Source organism: Penicillium alfredii (genome assembly GCF_028826965.1).
Source record: "Penicillium alfredii strain IBT 34128 chromosome Unknown utg000010l_segment0_segment0, whole genome shotgun sequence".
Classification (NCBI taxonomy): Eukaryota; Fungi; Ascomycota; class Eurotiomycetes; order Eurotiales; family Aspergillaceae; genus Penicillium; species Penicillium alfredii.
Genome location: NW_026622707.1, coordinates 184,181 through 207,030, shown reverse-complemented (window position 1 = coordinate 207,030; position 22,850 = coordinate 184,181). Strand labels below are relative to the sequence as shown.

General features: G+C 36.0%; 4 protein-coding genes across 4 annotated transcripts; 1 reads left to right on the top strand and 3 right to left on the bottom strand.

Moving 5' to 3' along the window:
• Nucleotides 1–550: 550 nt before the first annotated feature.
• On the bottom strand, nucleotides 551–808 carry NUU61_007604 (PPP1R11/YPI1 family protein; the record flags this gene model as incomplete). The annotated part of the gene is made up of 1 exon (XM_056658129.1): nucleotides 551–808. One exon carries the CDS (start codon nucleotides 806–808, stop codon nucleotides 551–553), a length of 258 nt encoding a protein of 85 aa, XP_056508422.1.
• Nucleotides 809–1,361: 553 nt separating this feature from the next.
• NUU61_007603 (exportin CRM1) lies at nucleotides 1,362–5,273 on the bottom strand (the record flags this gene model as incomplete). Its single annotated transcript, XM_056658128.1, has 10 exons — nucleotides 1,362–1,602; nucleotides 1,660–1,831; nucleotides 1,906–2,284; nucleotides 2,348–2,577; nucleotides 2,635–3,105; nucleotides 3,159–4,733; nucleotides 4,811–4,882; nucleotides 4,957–5,029; nucleotides 5,091–5,120; nucleotides 5,208–5,273. The coding sequence occupies 10 exons, from the start codon at nucleotides 5,271–5,273 to the stop codon at nucleotides 1,362–1,364; spliced, it is 3,309 nt and encodes a 1,102-aa protein (XP_056508421.1).
• A 1,744-nt stretch (nucleotides 5,274–7,017) lies between these two features.
• NUU61_007602 (uncharacterized protein) lies at nucleotides 7,018–9,265 on the top strand (the record flags this gene model as incomplete). Its single annotated transcript, XM_056658127.1, has 2 exons — nucleotides 7,018–7,945; nucleotides 8,043–9,265. Coding segments are annotated over 2 exons (2,151 nt in total), but the record flags the coding sequence as incomplete, so codon positions are not given.
• Nucleotides 9,266–9,636: 371 nt separating this feature from the next.
• NUU61_007601 (porphobilinogen synthase HEM2) lies at nucleotides 9,637–10,819 on the bottom strand (the record flags this gene model as incomplete). Its single annotated transcript, XM_056658126.1, has 4 exons — nucleotides 9,637–9,864; nucleotides 9,927–10,381; nucleotides 10,459–10,537; nucleotides 10,598–10,819. 4 exons carry the CDS (start codon nucleotides 10,817–10,819, stop codon nucleotides 9,637–9,639), a joined length of 984 nt encoding a protein of 327 aa, XP_056508419.1.
• Between the last annotated feature and the right edge of the window lie 12,031 nt (nucleotides 10,820–22,850).

Below are 22,850 nucleotides of genomic sequence, written 5' to 3'. Positions count from 1 at the left end.
GGTACCTTGCGGATTGCCAGAGGCTATCCAGCATGCAACGACCCTTTTGTCTGAAGAGCCCACCCAACCCACAAACTGGGTGGCAGCGGGGTTATGCGTGGACAGTATCTAGAGATGTTCTCGGTATCTGAGAGAATCTAGCCAAGTAATGAGCCAGACTTTGAGGCAAGCTTGGCTGTGTTGGTTTTGTAACCAGTCGCAGTTCTCAATGATATATTCTTGCCGGGGTGACAGACTATGTGCCCCGTGCATGGCCTTTGTATGGCTTCGGCATCTTTTCATAAGCGTTTGGACTTGGCCTTCTCTTGGGCTTAACATTCTGATGGTTCGGACAACAAGCCCCCGAGGATGGTCGGTCAGGTAAATGGCTATCGCGCGGTCTTCGCCCTCGAGTATGCGAGTGGCGGGTGTGATTTGGTCTGCGTGCTCGATCAAGATCGCCATCATTGTCCGAATCGGATGAGCTTGAGTCCGAAGAATCTGACTCGGACTCAGAGCTGCTCTCGCCCACGGGCCGGGATTTGTGATAGATACAGCATACTGGAAACCGTCAGAGGGTCGGATGGTCCGTGGCACACGAGGCAAATTTACCTTTGGAGCTTTTCTTTCCCATCCCTTCGTTATCAATCACATCCTCACCCCATCGGATGTGGCGAGCTGACGATGGCTCACCACTCGTCTCTGCTGGCGTATCATCTCCTCTTAATCGCAGAGTCCCTGAGACCTGGACAACGGAAGAATCTGAAGGCGCTTCAGTGGTGGTCTGGGGTTGCGAGTTGGACATCATGGGCTGGCGTGTGCGGGACATTGTCAAGGGCTAAGGACAGTTGATGCAAAGGCGAGAAATATCAACGAGACAAGAAAAGCAGCGAGGAGAGACTCCCGCTAAAGCACTGCGTTTGATGATGCAACCGATTCACCGCCTTTTTTTGACATCCACGAATGTACAGCAACCCTCCGACTTTATATATCCTATAGTATTCAATGGAATTTTTTTTTAATTAAATAATGATTGGATGGAAAGAATGATAATAAGACATAGAAAAATCGTTTTTCATTTGGGCTATCTGAACCACTAATATCAAACAGGCCTACCCGCATGTGGACAGAGTACATACGAGGATCAAACTCAAGAGGGCGTCGTTACACCCCGAAATAGCAAAGAAAAAGAAAAGAAAAGATTTGGAGATGGGGATTCAGTGTTGCATGAGTGCTTGTCAAAAAGAAACAGACTCTCTCGTAACACCAAGCAGGATGCAACGCCTCTAAACGTCGTAGAGGGACCAGCCGTCCAGACCATCATTTCTGGAGGTCAAACTCGAGGCGGGCAGAGAGAATTCGGTGCGGAGTTCCTGATCGAGTCATAGCTCATCTTCCTGATCCATTTCCGATGGCTTCAGTAACCCCCCAACTCTCATCGCTCGGTTTCGCTCCGCAGCTTGAGCATCGCGCACAGCTTGCTCTCTCTCCTCCGCATAAAGCTCGGCATTATCATCCGAGAATTCCTTCAAAGAAATCAAGAAATCACGCAGGTGAGTCTTGAATTTGTTTAGATCATCCGTGAAAGCAAACAGCCCGATGACAAACTGCTTGATTTGGACCCTGGAATTCGGGATTAGAGCTGCAACGGTCGGGGGTTCAGGGGGAGAGATTGCTTACTCTTGGAGGTTCTTGAAGGCGCTCTGTAGCAGGTTTGCGACGTATTCTTGCAGGAAATCCTTGTTCGACGTCCCAGCCGGGGCCTGGTCAGGGGCGTATATCGGCTCTTGGATCTTGCCGGATTCAATAAAGTTGAACATGCGCGACAGGAGCATAGCTTGAGATTTGAAGCCTGTGAAAAAGGAAAAGCAAAAAAAGGATAGTGTGAGAAAACTGGACATTTCAAGGGTCGAGGGTCATACGTACCGGCTTTGTGGTCACTATCTGTCAGGACAAAGAAGACATCCTGAAGAATCGGGATGTAAAACTGGCGGAAAAAGATGCCGGATGTTTGGAGGTCCGTCTCCGCCATGTTGTTCATCAGTTCAAGGCACATCGTGAGGCCCGTGTTCTCCACCTCTCGGTTGTCGTGCTTCGAAGCCCACATGCAGGAATCAATCACGAACTTGAACTGCGTAGCATCGAGCTTCAGCAGCGCCTGGAAGCAGTACAGGTTGATGGCCTGGAGCAACTTGAAGAACTGAACCCGGTGTTCGGGGTATTCGTGGAAATCTTTGTTGATCATCTCGAGGGTACAATTGAAGACACTCTCCATGATCGCCGGGATCTTGTCCTCCATCAAATTCTGGGACAGTTGTTAGCAAGAAACGAAGCCACGGTAGAGAAAGGACAAGGAAAGGTGACATACGTGAAGCTTGTGAATTATTGTGGTCATGGCATTCAACACTTCGGCCTCTCGTGCATCGGGAACGTTGCGATTATAGTCGATGAGGACCGCCTCGAGAAGTGATGGAACCATGTTGGCATTGACCATCTCGAGGTCGTCCGACTTCTCCACATAGGTATCAATGAGCTTCAAGATCTCCTTCTTGATGGTTCGAAGCCCTCGAACTTTGGGGGTTTTGGGGGCAATGCTTCCTGTGAGATGTGTTAGATTCTGATCCTTAGCTTTCACGGGCTAACTGGGCCAGTTACCGTCATGGGCGACAGCATCATTGATAAGCTGGCTCGAGGCGCGGTACATGTTCAGCATGTCATGGTAGATGCGACCAATTTGGGAGTAGAAGTAGGTGCCAATTGAGGAACAGGCGGCGACATTTGTCTTCATGATGTTTCCAATGATCTTAATGGTGTTGCCGTCTTGAAGAATCGCCGGGTTCTGATTTGCCTCCGCGATAATTTGGTCCCAGGCCGAATTAGGCAGAGCCATCAAATTTTCAATCAACCGATCCTGGAGCCCCTTTTGACCCTGAGCAGAGATCATGTAGCCGCATGCTTCGTAGAATGTATGGATCTGTTGTGGCGAGAGGTCCATGGTGATCTTTCTCATATTCCGAACGATTTCCTCAATGAAGGCCTCGTTTTCTCCGGGCTGGAGGGCCACAAAATGTCGCCTGCATTTATTGGCGATCTTGATAAAGGTATCGCAGGCCATGTCTTGGACACCTACACGTGGAGGGGTTAGCCAGAGAATTTAGACGCAGCGTCGAGTAACAAACCTTCGTGCGTCTCGTGCATGAACTCGAACAGTTTGTTGACGACCGTCTTCAAGAACTTCCAGTGAGCCTTCAGGAATCGAGGGTACTGTCCCACGATATACATGATGTTGCTTGCCACGACGGCTTTGTTATCCTTCCCGCGTTTCTGCTCTGTCAGACCCAGAAGATCCTTGATCACGGTGACCAGGAAGCGTTTTTCGGTCTCTTCGTTCATTGCTCCTGAGATCGAACCGATTGCCCAGCAGAGTGTGTTGCAGTTTGCCCAAGACCATTCCGATCCATCGACCTGCTTTGCCAATTTGTCGATCATGATTGTCTCAGTATCGACCACATCAAGATGCGTGAGGTACACCAGACATTCACGGATGGTTTTGTAAAGCTGGATTGTGTCGCTTTCCTTGACAAATTCACGAACAATCTCTCCCTCATCGTTCTCCACAACCAGAACTTCCTCCGGGCGAACCATTTTCTCGATCATGACGGTGCGAAGGTTCGATAGGACAGTCTCGTACTTGTGTTTCCGGAGGGGATAGTTGGCCAGGGTACTCGGATGCGGCGCGCCGCCATTGGATAAGCCACTGACGCCCATTGTCACCAGTGGGTTGATGTCGGTGATGGGGAGTTGTTGCATCTCTTCGTAGAGCTCCTGCACAAGCCTAGTCCAATAATCTAAACAGATCTTGAACACCTCCCGGTCCTCGATCTGACTGATACGGATCAAATAGAAATGTGCGTGCGTGAGGTAATCTTGGTTTGGTAACTTCTCGACAAGCTGTATGCGGGAGGTAAAATCGATGGTCAGTATGGTCTCGAGGGACTTCAAGCAAAGGAGAGGGGGCAAAGGATAGGGTCTAAGACGTACATCCAAGTGAGCGCTGAAAAAACTTGAAAGAAATAGTGCGAGGTTTGAAACAAATTCTTGGTCGCGCGAATTGCTTCTCGCATAGGTCTCCTTCAGGTCCAAGGACAGCGGAATGACGTTGGAGACCGTGGTCAGAGTCTCTGTGAACATATGCACCAATCGGTCATCGTAGTTGTAGGGAGCACCGATTTGCAGGCCACCAATTTCGGTCAGGCACTTCAACGTGACATTTCGAAAATCGGGAACATCCAAGAACCGAGTGAGAAGGGTGTTAATGATGGGAGTTTCGAAGATGTAACCTAGCGGGATCCAGTTGAGGAAACGAAGAAGGGTTTCGAGCGTCGATTTCACCAGGCTCGGTTGGTTTGCTGTGGTGAGTACTTCGGAGCATAGCTGGAATATCGAGGCGAATTCCTGGGTCATCGACGTCTTCAAGTTCCTTGCCTTGGCTGAAGTCATTTGATCCTGGGAGAAGTCAAAAACTTCCTCAGACAATAGGCGCAAGATGACCATGTTGTTTTCACAGATTGAGAGACTGGCGTGGCAGGAGGAAATGATCTCGTTGATAAAGGTCGGCCAGTTGTGCGGCCACTCCTGCTTCAGAATGGAGACCAGGACGAGGTTGAGCTTGTTTAACAAGGCGCGCTCCGTCCGAAGTTTATCTTCCGAACTCGAGTTTTCAATGATGAAATTCACGATGAAATTGCGGATTCCTGGACAGTTTGAGGGACATCAGCACCGATAGGAAACTCAACCCATGAGGGCCATTGCTTTTCTTTTCTTTTTTTACCTTGACATTGGTCCCTCGGTAAAACCTTCCATCGAGTCATGATCACCTCATCGAGGACTTGAAGGGCAATGTCTAAGAAGGGTCAGCGAGCCCTTGCTACCGTCGAGCATCGAGGATCGAGGATGTCGAAAGGCATCACAACACACATTTTGTCTGGGGGTACGACGCTTCTTGAAGAATATTGCCCACGGTCACCCAGGCATCGGGGTTTTGCTTGAACTGTAGGCCAGGCAGCCAATCAGTAGGTGTTTTGGATGGGAATTGCGGGCGTCGCGCTTACTTCTGTCAGAGTCTGCTGGGCTTGTTTTTGCTGGCGCAGAGAGGTGTCAGTTAAGAATCGTCGTGGAATCAATCGGCGCGGGCTTCAAAGCATAAATTGAAGCAATCACAAGCTTACCATGTCCCCTTTGCCTTCAAAGAAGGCCTGGACGGTGTTGTCCAGCTCTTGTACCGAAACAGACATCCCGCCGCAGAGACTGGCGATTTCGCCCTTTATCGCGGAATAGTCAAAGCACGGAAAGGGATCAGGTCTGGCGATCGACAGGGAATTGTCTGAAAGGAAAAGCAACTAGCAGAGCCGCTTTAGGACGTCACCGTGGGAAGGAGGGTGGCGAGTAGTGCGGTGGGGTAGTAAGAAGAGAGATCCTTTTGGGGGTTTGAAGAGGGGCTTGATCGGGATAAGCACCTCAGCTCTTTTTGGAAAGAAATGATTGGCAGAAACGCCGGATTTCTCCAGGAGCTCGAGGGGCAATAACAATCAGCAGGGAAATTATCCAGGCAAAGCTTTTTGAGAGACGAGCTATCACACTCTGGCGGTGAAGAACGCGTTTCTCTAGGAACGTGGGTGATGTTATCCCGGTGATTAGTCAGCCGAGCTCTCACCTGCCCGAGGGTTCCACCCTTGGAAGGTTAGGAAGGAATTCCTCAGGCCAACAGCACTCTCTCAAGATACCCCAGAGAAATACAAGATCCACACGTCGATCGAGGGATGGAAATCGGTGAAGAAAATAACGTATATTTGCAGGTAACATATAAAACTAAGAGTCTCCTCTACTCAGTATCTAAATAAATATATATTGTATAAAAGAAACACATTGATTAGGGGGAAAGGTTCAGTACCAGAACTCTCCTTCACAGAAGAACACTAAGAAGGGGTAAGGAAATATCATTATCTTTTGGAGGGATCTATGGATGGATGGAGGGGGTGTATAGTAATTCTCAAGATAACATTGAAGCCTTGAAACCTTAAAAAGAGGCATAGAACATAGTTAAAAAAAGGGGAGAAAAGAGTAAGCGATGCATAACCGCCCAATGCGCCAGTGCGGCGCCAATGGCGAATAAATGACGGGAACGGCCTTGAGGGTGTCGGCTGTAATTTGTCACTGGGCCCCACCAGGACACGGGGCGCCTGGGAACGCGCGCCATCTGCGGAGTGTCTCAGACCCGCGCAGGCCTCACCCTCCCCCGGCGCTTTCGCCTTCCGATTGGCGGGTGCCGTGACGCCGTCTTTGCCGATCGCGCGCCAATGCCCCCTTTCCCTCTTTTTCTGTCGAGTGTTGGGCCTTTTGATTTGACGGATTTGCGTTGGGCTCTTAAAGCGTTCGGATTTGTAGCGGTTTTTTTTTTCTCTTTTTCTTTTTTCTTTAATTAGTCGTGACCCCCCCTTCTCCCCCCCCCCCCCCACATAGTCCCGTCCCTTCCCCCCCCCCCTCTCTCTCTCTCTCTTCCTCTTTCCCTCTTCTCTATCTCTCCCCCTCTCCCCATCTTCAATTCTTGCAACTCCCGACAATTTATTGGTTGGTTGTGGCAGTGATATTGGTTGCGTCGCTAAACCATACTATCTGAACCTCTATCTCCTACCCGCGTCTCCGGATCTCTCCTCGCCCCACCCGTGCCGAGCGAGCTATCCCGCAGTGTGAGAGAAAGAACCTCATATAAAGAAGAGAAAATACCCAGTGAAGCTAAACCAAAAACCAAAAAAAAAAGGATTCGGGCAATTGCGACGCATACGATCTCCAATTGAGGATCAAACGTGCTAGTTGATCATCTCGCCCGGGGTGTCGTGCTCGGTGTGCCCCATGTGTCCTAGCCACTGACTACATCACTGTAAGCTCCTCATAGCGCCCCGATCAACGGAGGGGCGTCTGCAATCCCCCAAACGTGGATTCGGCCCCTCATTGCTAGCCCTCGCTCATTGCGGAGAAAGAAAGAAAGAAAGAAAGAAAGAAAAGACCGAAAACAAAGTATCACGGGTTTCTCTTTCTTCAGTGATGACGGCTGTTGCCAAGGCACTCGCGATGAACAGCAACCACGAATCGGGAACCGAAACGGGCACTGAACACAGCCCATCCCGCTTCACAGCTGTCAATGGCAAGGACTCGATGCTACCGGGAGCCAATGCGATGAATCTATCTAGTAGTGCTGCCGGCAATGGACGCGCGCAACAGGATCATTCGGAACAAAGTATCGCGGAAGCGACCGGCCGACCAGAGGATCGCCCGAAAGAACGAGATGATCTGACCAACGACCTGGATGAGCAATTGTCACAGAGATCTTCCTCTCAAGAGATCTCTCCCCACGGCAATAAGAATAAGCGGAAGAGGTCGGAGTCTGGGGAACAGCCAGAATCTGTCCCCAATCCCGAGCCGGGCTTTGGCGCTTCAAGAAGCCCAGCTCGCCGCCCCAGTGACCAGATCCATACACCCTCTCATCCGAATCGTGGCCTGTCGGGGTCAGGCTCTGAATTGGAGCGAGGCAATGCATCCGTTCCACCGAACCCTCGGCCGGATGGGACCTCACAGGCATCATCATCAAACGGCCCATGGCCTGAGTATGAGTCTCCATTAATGAACCAGGCGCGGGCCCCGCAAATCGATACGTCTGATGCACAGCTTGCCGACGCTCTGCAACGGGAGGCACAAGGTCAAGAGCCCGCGCAAAGAAATCCGAGTGCCTCTCGTCTATCGCCGGGGTCCACTCCGGGGGCTCATCCAGCACCCGCTACTTATCCTCCAGACCGCTCTGCAGCGGTGCAGGTGGCTCCAAAGAGGAAGCGCGTATTCAGCAACAGGACCAAAACAGGCTGTATGACTTGTCGTCGCAGAAAGAAGAAATGTGATGAGCAGCACCCTGCATGTGAGTGTAATATGATCTTCGAGCCTCCTATCAACTCATCCCTTTCCCCAAACCGCCTGTCACGGCAAAAAAGGGTATTGCTAATTATGTACCGCAGGCAATAATTGCATCCGCGGCGGGTTCTTATGTGAGGGATACTCATCACGAAGTACTTGGCAAAAGCCGTCGGGTACAAAAACGCCCGTTCCATTACAATCCAAGGAGGGCTATCCAGAGATCAGCGGTCATTACATCCAAGAACCCACCCAACACCATGACCGGCAGCCTATCTTAACAGAGCATGTCGACGCAGGGAAAGTGAGGCCTCTTGTCGTCGACGACAGTGACCGTTCTACTCAACAATATAATACTAGCCCAACGGCCGCGGTATCTAATCACGGGTCCTGGTCGAAACGAGCCTGGCCTAGCACTGGTCACACTACGTATGTCTCGGACCACATAGCTAAACCCGACTATCGAGAAGTTCCACCTATCCATGAACTATCGCGTGAAGGACATCCCAAACCCGATTACCCGGTGGTTCCACCTATCCGGGAGCTCTCCCATGGGCCTCATCCTAAATCCACCATGGCTCTCTTTCAAGCTGGGGTCGAGCCACGGCCACTTCCCGCACCGGCAATGGACACCAGTACTCCCCAGGCACAAGCTCGGATGGCACTCAACATTGAACACCAACTTTCCGGTCGTGCAGTCCCCGGCGAAGAAAGCGAGAAGGAAAAGATGATCCGGGGCGAGCTCTATCGACCGTTTGACATTCAATTGGTGGAAGAAAGGGATCGGTGTAAAGGTGCCTTGTGGAGGTTCAACAATGCCTGCAATCCGCTGTCTGGTGTGAGTTCGAAGGAACAGAATCGGCTGCTCAAGGAGATCCTGGTCCCCCCGTCGGGTTCTGTGGTCAATTCGCCATCCGGGGTTGCTGTGCCTCGTTCAGTCGGTTCCATCGGGCAAGGGGCGGTCGTCGAGGCGCCCTTCAATTGCCACTACGGATACAACATCCATGTTGGAGAAGATGTGATGATTTCGGAGAATTGCCTATTCGTCGACGACTGTCTCATCAGCATCGGCGCTCATACTTGGATCGGGCCCAACGTCACAGTGCTCAGCTCGATGGCACATGCTAATATGCAAGAACGCAAGGGCTCGCAAAGTCGGTATCAAGGTCGGCCCGTCACTATTGAAGAAGACTGTTATGTCGGTGCGGGATGCACCATCTATCCTGGAGTCCGCCTTCGCCGGGGGGCCTATGTCGCCCCCGGAGAGGTAGTCAAATCGGACATCGTGGCATACGGGTTTCAAGGGTTGAAGCCAAGTTATATGTGAGTGGGGAAAGGCATTAGCCTTCCAAGGTTTATGTGCAGATCAGTCTTGTTTTCTTCTTCGCGTGAGGGTGGATGGTTCCATAACCATTACAAGTGGACTCGGATGAGTTTTTTTTCAGGTCTTTGCTTTTTTCCACTTGTTGCTCCTCTGCAGTGCCAGGAATATTTGATTTGGTTGTCTATAGCTTTTTATGTACTCGAGCGACCCACACAGCATGTATATAAAGTTCCAACGTCAGTGGAGTGACGTTGTCTGTTCCATAGCCCTCGAGCTATATAGTTGAAGTTTAACATGCAGATAACATCCAATTGTCAATTAATACACACAACAGATGGATATGTTTCAAATTGGTTTATGAACAACGACCGCTCCTACAGCCAGTCGAGAAATTCCGGCACAAAGTAGCTGACCACAATGCCAGCCCCTGCTCTGAGAATGCCCTCGGTACTTTCAAACGCCATGGCCTTGAGGTCAAAAACGCCAGCCTTGGCCCCCGCATGGATCATTGCGAACTCGCCGCTGACCTGGTAGGCAGCCACGGGGAGATCATTGGCTAGTTCCTTTGCATCTCGAATGATGTCCAGATAACTGCTTGCGGGCTTGACCATGATAATGTCAGCACCCTCGCCCATGTCTCTTTGGATTGCGCGCCGAGCCAGACCACGGCCACCGGGGGGAGCTGGTAGCACCGACGGTCCCCGAATGATGGACAGGAACCAGCGGCATCTCGGAAGGGGCCATACAAGCAGCCGCTAAACTTGGCGCTATATGACATCAAGAGCACGCGATGTGCCAAGCCGGCTTCAATCAGTTTGAGCTTGATGGCCCGCACTCTCCCGTCGTTCATGTCAGAGGGAGCAACACAATGTGCGCCGGCTAGAGCATAGGCCATGGCCACATCGGAAATCCGATCAATAGACTGGGCATTATCCAGCGATCCATCTTCCCGCAGGATCCCACAATGGCCGTGCGACGTATACTCACAGAGGCACACGTCTGTTGTGATATAGAGCTGGGGAAATCGAGACCGGAGCAGCCGAATTGATTGGATCACCGGGCCCTCTGGATCATCGGCAGCAGTTCCAAGGGCATCTTTGGCCGAGGGTTGCAAGGGAACTCCAAATAAGATCACCGAACGCAGTCCTTTGCGGACGAGGGGGAGAGGAAAGGAACCAAGCGGTTCACGCCTCGACGATACTGGTTTGGCAAAGATGGTATAGGGGTCTCCTCGTCAGGGTTGTCGGTGATGAATAATGGGTACATAAGCATTTCCTAGCCAGTAGACGTTAGTTGTATTCAATGTTCAACACACCCAGGACTCAAGAAACGAACTTTGGTCAATTGGCGTTCTGCCTGCCATGATCTGCTGAGAGGGTGACTGTATCCAGCATGTAACTGACTTGAGATGTCACCGTAGATGCTGACACTGGTAGCTGCAGTGCTCGTATAGGATCGAGCGGTAGCCTGTGATTGCGCATGGGAAATTTGCGAGCTGCGATCGTCGGGTCGCGAGTCTCGCAAGGCAATATCAGACACAAGATTGGAGAAAGACATGGCGAATTGAATGGCTTGTCAATCAGGAAGAGAGGGGGAGAACGGGAGAAGGAAGGAGGGAGGAGTGAGCATCTCGCGAAGTGATGGGGGCAAAAAGGCGGGAATTCCAAAGCCGAGGGTCAGGCGAATATGGGGCCAAGATGATTGGTTCCTCTTCTGCCGTTACTTGACTAAGAAAAAACCATATTCGACCGAGTGATAACTATGAATATACTTCGTATACAATGAATTAGCTGTTAATTCTTTATTTTAATAGTAAATGATATTGGTAGTAATGGTGTTATATTTAATGTGATTTCACAGTATCAATTGTCACATCGCATTCCTTCGTGGTTTGGTATAGATCACCATGTCCCGAGGTATCCCCCTCAAAAATGGGGAGGGGTCATGTGGGCCTGGCATGGGGGCCGGCTCTGATTGTGATCTTTGATTCCCTATTTTTTTTTTTCTATGGGTCCTTTGTAGGATTCCCTGGGGTATATATACTCCGTCAGTGTAGAGGCCAAAGCGTGTCTCCAAAGTCAATCCTTTCTTAGATCGCGAGTTTCTGCAAAATGTATATGATTTTTTTTTTGCTCTGTATCAGTATATATAACCCAATTTTCTGTGTATACTATAACCACAAAGCCTGTGGACTACATGGGGATCCCTAGTGTCAAGGGTTCATGAGAAGGGTAAGAATAGTAGGCATAAAACTATTGGCAATGACATGAGATAGAGGCCATATGAAACCCAGGTATTATCCCTGTTCTTAGGTTCTAAATAGGCAAAATACAAGCCAGGCAGGGCTGTACTGAGTACTTTGTAGGATATACCTAGAATTACCTTATAACACCCTGATCACTATATGAGATAAGTACTACCTAGGGATGCTATATTCTTAAGATGTCATATTTTAAGGTCTAATGGAATGGTTCATCGCTGAGGAGTCTTCATGGCCTAGGCATTTGGTAGCAAGATAAGCTAATATACAAGATCTATTCGCGTTATCGGTTGACCGAAGAGGAGCAGATCAAGTAATGTGGGGGGATAAAATTTAATCATTGGGTATTGCTGACCTAGGAGCGCAATGGTGGGATATTCGATCATCCAAGTTACCTAACTGCTGTCAAAGTGCTCTTCCACTCGAGTACAGAAATATTCCTAGATCCTCTGGCCAATCAAAACATCCTCAAAAGCTACTTGGTAACTTGTTCCAAGAGGTAGATGTCGCGTTCCTTGATATAGCGACCGAGTTTCGAGGTTGGCTCTGCCTTGGCCATGACCTTCTTTGCCTCCTTAACAGATACCCATTGGTGTTGAAGCTTGTCTTGGATCTCGTCGTCGGTCAAGCTAGCGTAAAGGGTCAACCAAGATGGTGAGGCATGAGGTTATTCCCAACTGACGGAAGGGGTAAATCAGGTGATATTATATGATCCTGAAGGAAGTCGGAACTTGTTACTTGATCTACTCTATAGTAGAATAATCACGATATACAATAGAGACCTAGTTATTTATATTATTGATAATATATAGAGTTACGAAGATATTATATAATAAATTAATACTCTCGTATCTAGCTAGTAAGATAAGATTTAGTCTTAATAATAATAAAGATATATTACTATCTTTATTTCTTCTCTTTATTTCTTTACCTAATCGATAGATCTTATACTCTACTAAATATATTTTTTATAATTCTAAATCTTCCTTTTCGATTATCTAAAAAATAGGATAACCCTATAGATTTAATCTATTATAATATATTAGAGTAATACTCCTAAAAAGATATTATAAACCTTTTTATCCGAAACTAACTAGATTTAACTAGATAAAGATCTATAGACTATCTAAGAAATAATCGAAAAATTTTAATATCTATAAAAATTATAATAAATAGCTTAATAAATAAGAAATTAGATCGAATAAAAGAATATTATTAAATCTTTAATAAATTAATAACGAAACTAGGGTTTATCTCTTATAGAAAATAAAAATAAGATTAAGATTTAAAATATTCTAATATTCTTAATTTATTCCTCTTTTTAGTAAAGAGAAAAATAGCTTTTAGACCTCTCTTTTATTTTTAAAGAAGCGCTATAAAAGTATTATAATAAAGAATAATAAATTATTATAACTTTATTATATATAGAACCTATTTACTAATAAAGATAGTATTAGTATATTACTAAAAAACCTAAAAAAAATAATGAAATATTAATACTTTATAGATTTATTTTAAGAATTAGAGTCTCTCTTTTAATAAAGATATTATAACTCTTAAAATTAATATTATAAAATAACTATAAAAAGTAGATATAGATATCTATACTAAGATTAATATTATTAATATTAAATTCGCGGAAAGATATAAATTATAGAAGATAAAGCTATTATTAATATTATTTAGAATTATAGATAATTCAGGAACTCTTTTATATAGTATATAGAAGGTATCTATTATATTTATCAATTCTTAAGAAACTATTAAATTAGTAATTTATCTTTATCTTACGATTAATAGAGATCTTTATAAATAAGAAAATCTAATCTTACTTTTAATAATAATATTTATTAAATATTGTATCTATATTTTACTATAAAACTAAAGTTAATAGTTCAAAGCTACTAAAATTAAGTTAGTATTAATTTAGGAACTTATAAAAGAATATTAAAAATATATTATTATCTATATTATTATAAAACTCCTAGAGAAAGTCTAGTTACCTTATAAAAAAGATAAAGAACTAACTATCTATCTTTTAGAAATACTATTAGAACTATATTAATTTATTAATATTTTCTTAATAGAGTAATTATAAATCTTTCTATCTAATAATTTATAGAATTATATTATTAAGCTAGAAAATAACTATTACTTATTTTATAGATTAATATATCCTTTATTATAAAGCGAATTATAGATATTATAAATCTATATTAATAAAAATCTTATAAATAGAAGGATTAAACCCTTAAAAAGTCCTATTAAAGTATTAATCCTTTTTATTCTAAAGAAAAATAAAGGATTATATCTTTATATAGAGTATTAAGGACTTAATATACGGTAAAGAATCGATACCCTTTATCTCTTATTTTAGGGATTTTAGATTAACTTTTAGGAGTAAAATACTTTAGTAAGATTAATATCTAGAATATCTACTATTATATTTATATTTAAGAGAGCGAAGAGTAAAAAACTATATTTTATATATATTATAGTTACTTTAAATATATAGTTATACTATTTAGCTTAATTAATATTTCTACTACCTTCTAGAATTATATTTATACTATTTTATAGGGATTATTTAATATCTTCTATATTATATAATATTCTAATATTCTAATATTCTTATTAGATCACGAGTTATATACTTATTATATCTATTAAATCCTTAAAAGAATAAGAGAAATAGGACTTTATATAAAACCTTTAAAATATATATTTTATTAAGAAAGAGTAAAATTCCTTAGATTTATTATAGATTAAGATAATATATCGATAGATTAATAATAGGTTAACGCTATTATTTTATAGCTAGACCCTAAAAACTACTACGATATCTAAATATTTATTAAGTTCTATAATTTCTATCGATAATTTATTTATAATTTCTCTTATATTATAGTATCTTTAACTATATTATTTAAAAAAAGTAAGAATAGTAAAAAACCTAGAAATTACTAATTTATATTTTATAAAAAGATAGCGTTTTAATACCTAATTATAGCCTTTTATAATATATCTCTACTATAATACTTTAATTCTTAATACTAAATATATATTAAAATAGATATATTAAATTAAAGAATAGCTAGTATCCTCTTTTAGCTAAATAACTAAAATTAGTATTATCTAGTTACTTTTTAATTAAAATTATTCTCTAAAACAGAGTTAAACTATAATATATTAGATTAAGAACTTTTTATAATTATATATTTCTTTAAATATTAGAGATAGTATTTAGAAAGTAGCTAATTTATTATTAAAGTATTATCGGATTACTTAAACCTTTAATCTTTTATAAAATAAACTAAACTAAATAGAAAATAGATATATTAATATATATATCTTATATTATTTAACTTTATAGTTAAGTACCGGTTAAGAAAAATTAATCTTATAGATAGACTCTTAAAAAAACCTAATTCTATTTAAAGGAACGCTTTAAGAAAAGAATTATTTATATTATTATAAAAATAGATTATAACTAAAAAACTACTATCTAACCTATAGAAAACTAGTATTTAAATAATTATAATTATAGACCTTATTACTAAAAAGTCCTAGTTTAAATCTAATAAGATACCTTTAGAGGAAAATAATCCCTAGTTTAATATCTATATAGTAAAGAGTAGAAAAAAGTCTATTAATATAAAATTAGCTAATTAGGCTATCTAAGAAAAACTTATAAAAAATAAAAGAATATCCTAATATAAAATATAAAATATTTATAAAAAAAGTATATTTATTTAATAGAAGCTAATACTAAATTATAGATAATAATTAAATAGATCTAAAATAAGGACCTAGAGATATAAAAACTAAAACTATATTAAATTAGATATTTAAAACCTTTAAAAATTAGGATATTAATTTTAAAAACCTTTTTCGATTTAAGAATTAACTTTCTATCTTAATAGAGGAGAATATAAAGAATATATTTAGCAGAGTATAAGACCTATCGATTAGATAAAGAAATAAAGGGAAGGAGTAGAAGAAATAGTATATCTTTATTACTATCAAGACTAAATCTTATCTTACTAGCTAGATACGAGAGTATTAATTTATTATATAATATCTTCGTAACTCTACGTATCATCGATAATATAAACAACTAGATTTCTATTATATATCGTGATTATTCTACTATAGAGTAGATTAAGTAACAAGTTCCGACTTCCTTTAGGATTATATAATATTACCTAATTTACCCCTTCTGTTAATTAGGAATAACCTTATACCTTACTATCTTAGTAGACCCTTTATAGAGAATCTTAGAAAAAAACTACTAAATATTTATTATAATAATCTTTTAATAGACTATTTTAGGTAAAATAGGACTAAAATATTATTAAAAAAGAAGTTCTACTAAATTAGATTTTAGAATAATATAAAAGAATATATCTAGATATATAATATATTAAGGAATAATAATACTAAGATATTACCTATATAATAAACTAGAATCGCTATTAATACTATTATAGCCTTTTAGCGAATTATTAATAGACTTTATTATAAGGTTACTACTAAATAGAAATAGAAACTAAGAAATTAATATAATACTAGTTATTATTAATAGATTAATAAAATAGTCCCTATTCTTTATTATACTAATAATAATTAACGCTATAAAACTTATAGAATTATTCTATAATAAAATAAAGCTATAGTATAGACTACTAGATAGAATTATCTTAGATTAAGGATTACTTTTTATAAATAAATTTTAGTTAAAATTATATTATATTAGCTATATTGAACTCCGGTTTTTAATAATATTTTACTTATAAACTAATAGCTAAATAAAAAGGATAAATTAAATACTAAAACGCTATTTTCGCTACTTTATTAATAGAGAATAGATTATATAGCTAAAGCTACTAAAAAATATATAATTTATATATAATAACGGTTTTAGCGTAATAATAAGGAAATCCCTATTCTAGGCTTTAATAGGCTATTCGCCTAATTTCTAACTATATACTAAGAACGATATATTTTTAAAAAAGGTCCTAACAACGGAAATACACGCTAAAAACTATAAAAGTTAAAATAAGATTTAATAAAATAATAGTAAAAAGTAATAGAAATATAAATAAAACACTATAATAAAACCTATAAAAAAATATTATTTAACTATAGAGACTTAGTTACTCTATTAATAAAAAACTTAAGATTAAAGATAGTAAAGAAATTAGTATCTAAGTTTATTAGATCTCTCTAAATTCTTAAGAAGATCGGATTATAGATATATTGACTAATTCTACTAAACTAGTATAATTAGATTTATAATATATTCTATATATTACTTCTCGAACCCTAGAACTAAAGAAATAAAAAATAAAACGATAATAAGAATATACTAATACTAGAAGTATAAAATAATAATAAATAAAAAATTAAAGAAATAAAAGATTATTAATACTTTAATAGAAGATCCTATTTCCTAATTAAATAGAAAGACTAATTATTAAAGTATAATTAATAGATCCTAGAAAAAAATATAATAAATATAAAAAGAGCTATTATAAAATATAAGAAGTAAAAATAAAAAAAAATAAATATTATTTAAAAAGAAATCTTATAAACTAAATAGAAAGCTACTAAAACTCTACTAGAATAATACTATTATTATTACTATAAAATAGTAATATAAGTATAGAACTCTATTTAAAACTTAGGAATAGAAATAAAAAAGTTCTTTTTTAACTATTTTAAATAATATTTAGTATTAAGATTATTAGTCGGATTAGAGACCGCTAGATCGGGACTATATTTATTTTAGGATACTATTTATAAGACCGCTAGAAGCCTCTACTTCGCTGCTATCTAGTATATAAAACTATTATCTCCTAGAACTAAATAGAGAAAATATTAAAACTAGAACTTTTAGAGATACTTCCCTAAAAGATCCTTAGGTAAAAGAATATAAATAGCTATATCCTAGTGATAAATAGCGATATATATTATATAAATATTATATTAAGCCTACTAAAATATTAGCAAAATTATACTAATACTAATAATCCTACTTATTATAGTCGATTTATAGATAGTAATAAAAAAAATTAATAATAATATATTAACTCTATATTAAAGATCTTTATAAGCTCTATTATAGCTTTTCTAGCCGCGATTAGTATATTATTTTTTTATTTATTCTTCTCTTTTTTTTCTCCCTTTTTTAAAAGTATTTTTAGCTAAAGGCTCTAGGAATTCCTTATTTAGTTAATTAAGGATTATCTATAGATTATAGATATCCTTAACTATACCCTCTATAATCTAAAGAATATTAATATAAATTAAAATAAGATACCGCGGAATATACTATATTATATAATATATTATAAACAGAATACTACTAATAAATAACCAAAGCTACTATATCTAGTTTATATTTAATAATAAAAGGTAATTTAGAGTTATATACCTTAATCTTAGTCCTAAAATACTTAGTATACTATAAAAAGATAAATAAAATAGCAATAGAATATATTAGCTAATATAATAATTAACCTAAATAATAATAATAAAATATAATAATAATAATAATAATAAAAGACAGAAAATAATAGGAATAGTAAGAAATAGATAATAAAACGCGATAAATATAGTATAGGAGAGAAAAAAAGAAAGAAAAAAAGAGTTACTATTTAAAAATATAAATAAAGACTCGAATATATAATTTAACGCGTCTTTATTTACTAATTAACTATATAGTCCTTTTATCGCTTTAATAATAAGATAAACAAAAACCCCACAAAAAGATATCGCGCCGACGTATCTATATTATAATAATAAAATAAACATATTAGTTAAGGCTATCTAACCTTAAGAGAGGGGATAATTATAAAAGATCTACTAAGATAGTAAGATATAAGATTATTCCTAACTAACGGAAAGAGTAAATTAGGTAATATTATATAATCCTAAAGGAAGTCGGAACTCGTTACTTAATCTACTCTATAGTAGAATAATCACAATATATAATAGAGACCCAGTCATTTATATTATTGATAATATATGGAGTTACGAAGATATTATATAATAAATTAATACTCTTACATCTAGCTAGTAAGATAAGATTCAGTCTTAATAGTAATAAAGATATATTGTTTCTCTTACTCTTTCCTCTTGTTTCTTTACCTGATCGATAGGTCTTATACCATGCCAAGAATATTCTTTACATCCTTACCTTAAGAAAACAGATAATTATAAAATATCTATAAAAATAGTAAGATATAAAACTTTCTAACTAACAGGAGAGGTAGATTAGATAATATTATATTATCTCGAGAGAGGTAAGAGATTAGATTTTATTACCTAACCTACCCTATGATAAAATAATTATAATACTCGGTAGACACCTGGTTATTTATATTATCGATAATATATAGTGTTATAAAGGTATTATATAATAAGCTAATACTCTTATATTACGCTAATAAGACAATATTTAGTTTAAATAGCAACAAAGATATACCTTTTAGTCCATTACTATTTTATTTATTCCTTTAACCCAATCGATAGATATATACCCTACTAAGTATATTCCTTATGACCATAAGAGATTTAATGAGATTATAATCAAGAATAAGTATCTTTTATCTTTTATTTTGGAGATTTTAGACTAACTCTTAGGAATAAAATATTTTAGTAAATTTAATATATAAAAGATATATTATTATATTTATATTTACGAAGATAAAGGTCAAAAACCAAGTTTTATATATATTATAGCTACTTTACGTATATAATTATATCTTTTGAATTAATTAATATTTTTACTATTTTCTAGAATAATATTATACTATACTATAAAAACTCCTTAATACTACTTATATTATATATTGTATAATACTATAGTATCTTTATTGAAATATAAATTATATATTTACTATATTTAGTAAATCCTAGAGAGAATAAAGTAAAAAGGAATTTTACGTGAAATCTTTAAAATATATATTCTACTAAAAAAATAGAATTTCTTAGGTTTATTATTAAGATAATATATTAATAGATTAGATCAATGCTGTTATTTTATAGCCAAAGCTAAAGTTATTATAATATCTAAATCTTTATTGGAATTTATAATTCTTATTAATAATTTATCTATAATTTCTTTTATATTATAATATTTCTAATAGTATTATTTAAAAAAGTAAAAATTATAAAAACCTAGAAATTACGACTAAAATACTATTAAAAAAGTTCTACTAAATTAGACTTTAAGATAATATAAAAAACATATCTAGATTAATATAATATATTAAAGAATAATAATACTAAGATATTAGCTATATGAATAAAAAGGCTTTATATCTATATATAATCTAACTACGAAGATAGTATACCACTACGTAGTAATCACGGGACCGTATTTAGCAGCGGTCCTACTTAGGAATATAGCGCTAGGATTGAAGGAGACTAGTAATTATTATTTTATTAATAGGACCCTACCTGTTACTTCTAAATATCTTTTAATTTAAAGATCACTCTCTAGTAAATTGCGTAGAGTAGAACTAGCATGTTATGTATTCTATAGTATCTAGAAAGATATATTTTATTTTTTAGTGATTCGATTAATACCTATTTCGATATATATTTCTCGCTATAGTAGCTACTATAATAAAAAAATTGAAAAGGGGTTATCTAATACTATATAGCTAGAATTACTATATTCTAACTATAACAGTATCGACCTTATTAGCTATTTGAAAGAACTTTATTTAATAACTAAATAGTAGAAAAAGACTATTAACAGAGATAGCTTATCGCTAATTTAACGTTTTATTAATTATCTTAATATTATATTTTTTTAGCTGAAATAAAAGAATCTAAAATTCTACCGGAACTCTAATATATTCGCGTTTTTCTAGACAAATATAGCAATAAATATATAAAGGCCTTAAACTAGATAAAAATCGCTATTTAGTAGATTCTTCTTCTCTTTTTCACTAAAATAATTATTAGCGTTATTATATGTCCCTAACTAATTACCTATCGCGAAAGTATTTAATTACTATAGATTATATATTCTCCTTAATATTCTCTTTATTTATATCTAGTTAGATATAATAAATAATAAATAGTATAGTCCCTTCAGATAGTATTAATAGTAATAATAGTTATATTATACTTGATACTACGCGAAGACCTTTAGTTAATAATTTAATCAACTAATAGTATTAAGCTACATAGTTCTTGTATATAGTATTACTACTATCTTTAATATATTAAAAGTAGACTAGATTTATATTTTCTAGATAAAAAATATTAGAAGATATTTTTATATTAATTACCTATTTTAGATACTTAATAACGAAATAGTAAATAAAGAAGATATAGCTATAACTAGTAAAGTTTATTATTGACTTTAGTAATATATATAGTACTAAATAAGCTATTATACGTGGTTTACTATTATATAGGAGAAGCCATAATTACTAATACTATAATAATCAAGGCTCGTGGTTATTAAGAGAAGTATCACCTTTGAGAACCAACTCACAGTGACTAGTCAGGCATGCGTAACAATAACGCGATTTTGGTTAGATAGGCTATTTTACCGGTTACATGAAAGAAAAGCCTAGGACTATAATATATATAGAAAGTATATATATAAAGTAAAATAATATTATAAAGTTATAAAATATAAAAGCGAGCTATTTTATAACTTTGTATATTATTAAATTCGTTATCTCCCTAATAGATATATCCTTTAATATAGAATTCCGAACAGCTATAATAAAGACTATTCTAAATATTACTCTATATAAATAAAAGTTAAAAACAATATTATATACTATTAAATTTTAAAATATAAATAATACTTTAATAGTATAAAAATCTAGATTAGTTAATAAAATATAATATAGTATAATCAGATCTATATAATTTAAGAAAAACTTTATATAGTCTAGATTAATAATAAATTAAACTAATCTATTTTATAATTACTATTAGTTATAGTTAAAAAAGTAAAACTAGAACTAATAAATTTATTTACTATATTATTTATATATAATACCCTAATAGATTATAACCGCGGATAGTCAAAGAATAAAACAAAAATAATAGTTATTCCTTCGTCAAGAGATCTATATCTTTTAGCTATAAGTCTATTATAATAAAACACTAATTTTTTCTATCATATTTTAACTATACTAAGATTGTACGATTCTCTTAAAACATACCTTTTTAAAGTGTATAAAAAATAGTAAAATAAAAAAAATTAAATTTATTTATTAACGCGCGAATTTAATACTCTTTATAATCGACCTTATAACTAACTTCGTGGTTAATATTTTAAAAGAACAAATATTTTTACGAATATGGTATTAAACAAATTGTAAACAAAAGAGACTATTTATTAGATTTAATATTTTAATTCTCCATAGTTTCTATCTATAATTTTCATAAGTAAAAACTATACGAATTAAATTCAAAATTTGAATACTATAGATGATAAATTACTACATATAGGAAATAACTATATATTATTTTATATTAGCTCCTTAGATCTATAGCTTATTAAGCAAAGACTAATTAAAAAAACTAATTCGAAATAGAGGGCTTTATCTATTTAATATTTTAGTTCAATTGTTTAGAGCTATATAATACTAAAATTAAGGAAAAGAATATCTATAACTTTAATAAAATTGGCTTTAAACTTAAGTGAATGAAATATAAAATATTATTACTATTAACTTTTGGTGGATCTGATAAAGTAATGTCAAATAAAAGAAGTGAATTCTTTATATCTATCGAATATATTATTATTAATAATTTTAGACTTCTTTTTTATCTCATTTTCTATAGTAAATATTATCTTAAATAATAATATATAATAATTTCGCTTCTAACTAATTATTATATCGCTATAAATTTAATAAATATATAGATAATGAGATTAGTTTCAATTAGTTTTAATAATTAAATTTTTATATGATATATTATATTTCGAGCGGTTAAAAACGTCTATTTTTAATAGATAATTACAATATGTATTTAATATATAATATTATATATAATTTCTATTAATAACTTAATATTATTCCAATCTATTTTATATCTTAAATAATTTATTTTGGTTAGCCTCTTAATAGTTAACTATGTTAAATATGTTAATAATATTTTTGCAATCAAAATAGCGAGTTTTACTAGTAAAATAGAAATACAAACTCTAAAATAGATTTTGAAGAATTACTCTAAATCTATCTACTTTACCATTTATATAGTTAAAATATCTATAAAGGTCATAATATTTATCTATCTATCTATTTAATTATTAGAATGACCTTAATAAGATTAATTATAAAA